Here is a 2,660-nt window from a genome sequence, read left to right as displayed (position 1 = left end):
ACAAGAATAGAGTACATAGGCCTACCAACGCCTTACAAAGAGCCTCCACAGCTGGTCCTATTTAAGCCTATTGTGCCACTATATGACACCACCACACCTCTCCATCAAGTTTTCCAGGCTCGTAGCTTAGTTTCAGGCATTATACCCCCCCGCCCCCCCCTTTTTTTTTTTGTGATGCGTTGTCTGGGTGAGATTTCCAGAAGACAGATTCCAATTCAACCAGTCTAACCTGAACAGGTAACCTAAAGAGGGGGTGGTACTTTAAAAAAAAACACTTATCGTTTTATACATTTCATTCTTATTTCATGTTAAATTACGTTTTTTTTATAGCAGCAGTGCAGATGGGTAAAAACTGAACACCATGTGACGATACCAGGAAGACTAGTGGCCTCTACACACACTAATTACTTCCATACTGCGATACTGTATATTAACAAGAGGAGCATTGTTCCAGTGGTATTGACATAAAGTTAATTTTAACTTTCGATAAGAACATATGTCCCTACTGTTCAACTATTCAAATATAGCTTGATTTACATGTCCTTCTCATATTACACGACGAGGGAGGACATTGATTCGTCGAGCGGGAGCTCCGGCTCTCTCCAGTTGGCTGGGTTGTACACGTCAGCAGTCAATAAGTTGGAACCAAGATGTATCACCGTCCCGTCATCCTCTTCCTGGTATGAGGAGCGTGTTGACACATAACACCTCGTTTGGTGAGTCAAATTAAGCTAGCTGCGGCACATAGCTTCCTTTTTAACGCCGAATTAGCACATATCTTGTATTTAATGCGCACCCACTCCGTTCGCTTTGTTTTACTTTGTTCTTCTTCTTTCCAACAGGTGGAAAAACCAAGCGGCCCCAGCGACTGTTTGGCAAATGGCACGGGTTTCAAGTGCAGAGACGTGAGGAAGCAGCCATCAAAAACCAGTTTTGACGTGTGGTGTAAGACACGCGAAGCGCGACTGTTGTAACAGGAGTTGGAGCTTCGCCGCGCGAGGAAAACAGCGTTGCAAACAAGTTTACAATGAGGGCGTGTGTGAGACAAGGTGACTGAATTTCTGTTGTCTTCCAAAAGTCCGGTTCACCGCGAGAAAATGAGGTTTCGGCTGCTCAAACGGAACCTGCTCACGCTGTTGGGTGTTTCCTTTGTAGTCGTGACTCTCCTGCTTACACGCGTGTTATTAGTTTCTGATAATGACACGAGCGGACCCGATAGTAACGTCGTTCAGATAAGTCAAGTCGTGCCTTCTTGCGACACGCCGAAGTTCGACTTTGGTTCGCTTCCAGAGTTGACGAAGTCCGTTTACAATGCCAATTACAAGCAGTGCGTGCGCAACGCGGATAAGTTCCCAGGGGAGCCTCGACTGGTGCTGGTTGTGCAGGTCCACAACCGGCCCGAATACCTCAGACTGCTCATAAGGTCGCTGGAGAAAGCCGCCGAGGTCCACAGCTTCCTCCTTATCTTTAGCCATGACTACTTTTCAGAGGAAATAAACGCCATTGTGCAAGGGATAACTCTCTGCAAAGTGCTGCAAATTTATTTCCCCTTCAGCACTCAGTTGTATCCCGTTGAGTTTCCTGGGAAGGATCCACGGGACTGCCCCCGGGACATATCCAAGGTCAACGCTTTGAAAACAGGATGCCTCAACGCAGCACACCCGGACTCCTACGGACACTACAGGGAGGCCTTCATCACTCAGACCAAACACCACTGGTGGTGGAAGCTGCACTTTGTGTGGGAGCGGGTGCAGGTGATGCAGGGCTACAGCGGCTTTGTGATCTTCCTGGAGGAGGACAACTACATCTTGCCGGACTTTTTCCATTACTATAAATCAATGATTGAGTTCAGGAAGAGCAGCTGCCCAGATTGCGACATGCTGGCGTTGGGCAACCACAATGGCCTGACTGATTTCAACAAGCTGTCCAACAAGGTGTCGACCACCGGGTGGATGTCCACGAAACACAACATAGGCATGGCCATCTCCAGGGAGGTGTACTACAAGCTGATGGGCTGCAACAACGAGTACTGCACCTACGATGACTACAACTGGGACTGGACCCTGCAGCACCTCTCGGGAGCCTGCATATCGAAGCCCGTCAAAGTGCTGGCAGCCCAGGGCTCCAGGGTTCTCCACACGGGAGACTGCGGCCTCCACCAGAAGGAGAACTGCCGGCCGGAGTGGGCCTCGCAGAAGGTGGAGGAGGGCCTCCTCGCGGCGAAAGACGGCCTCTTTCCTCCGTCTCTGGTGCTCAGTGGCGCGGAAGCGGCGGAGCACAAGGTGCACATGAAGAATGGAGGGTGGGGGGATGTTCGAGACCACATTCTATGCAATAACTACGCCAAACGTCTTTGAGCTGTGACTTTTCCCTGAGCAACGTGGGTAAAATGCTCATTGTTGTTCTGCAGATGTGCCATTCATACGTAACACTTCAGGGTTTCAGGGGCTGCGGCGGGTGTGCTAATATTCTGCTTCCGACTCGGTCTTCCAAGAATCGGGACCAAAACCCACGTCCGAGAGGGCTGCATATACACAGCTGGACTTCAACTTTGTTTTTTAAGTATTTTATTTTGAATCACCAAAGCTGCACAGTTGCCAAAGACTCCCTTGATATTTGTGTTGTGTTAATAATGCAAGCTCGGTCAGGCTGTTCAGTTT

At 49.3% G+C, this 2,660-nt stretch overlaps 1 protein-coding gene across 1 annotated transcript; it reads left to right on the top strand.

Annotated features, from left to right (window-relative positions):
• Nucleotides 1–596: 596 nt before the first annotated feature.
• LOC116380010 (alpha-1,6-mannosyl-glycoprotein 2-beta-N-acetylglucosaminyltransferase) lies at nucleotides 597–2,654 on the top strand. The gene is made up of 2 exons (XM_031841963.1): nucleotides 597–716; nucleotides 843–2,654. The coding sequence occupies exon 2, from the start codon at nucleotides 1,098–1,100 to the stop codon at nucleotides 2,355–2,357; it is 1,260 nt and encodes a 419-aa protein (XP_031697823.1). The 5' UTR covers nucleotides 597–716; nucleotides 843–1,097; the 3' UTR covers nucleotides 2,358–2,654.
• The last annotated feature ends 6 nt before the right edge of the window (nucleotides 2,655–2,660 follow it).

This window comes from Anarrhichthys ocellatus, unplaced genomic scaffold (genome assembly GCF_004355925.1).
Source record: "Anarrhichthys ocellatus isolate YVR2014 unplaced genomic scaffold, GSC_Weel_1.0 scaffold5810, whole genome shotgun sequence".
NCBI classification, from domain to species: domain Eukaryota; kingdom Metazoa; phylum Chordata; class Actinopteri; order Perciformes; family Anarhichadidae; genus Anarrhichthys; species Anarrhichthys ocellatus.
This window is presented reverse-complemented; position numbering and strand designations above follow the sequence as displayed.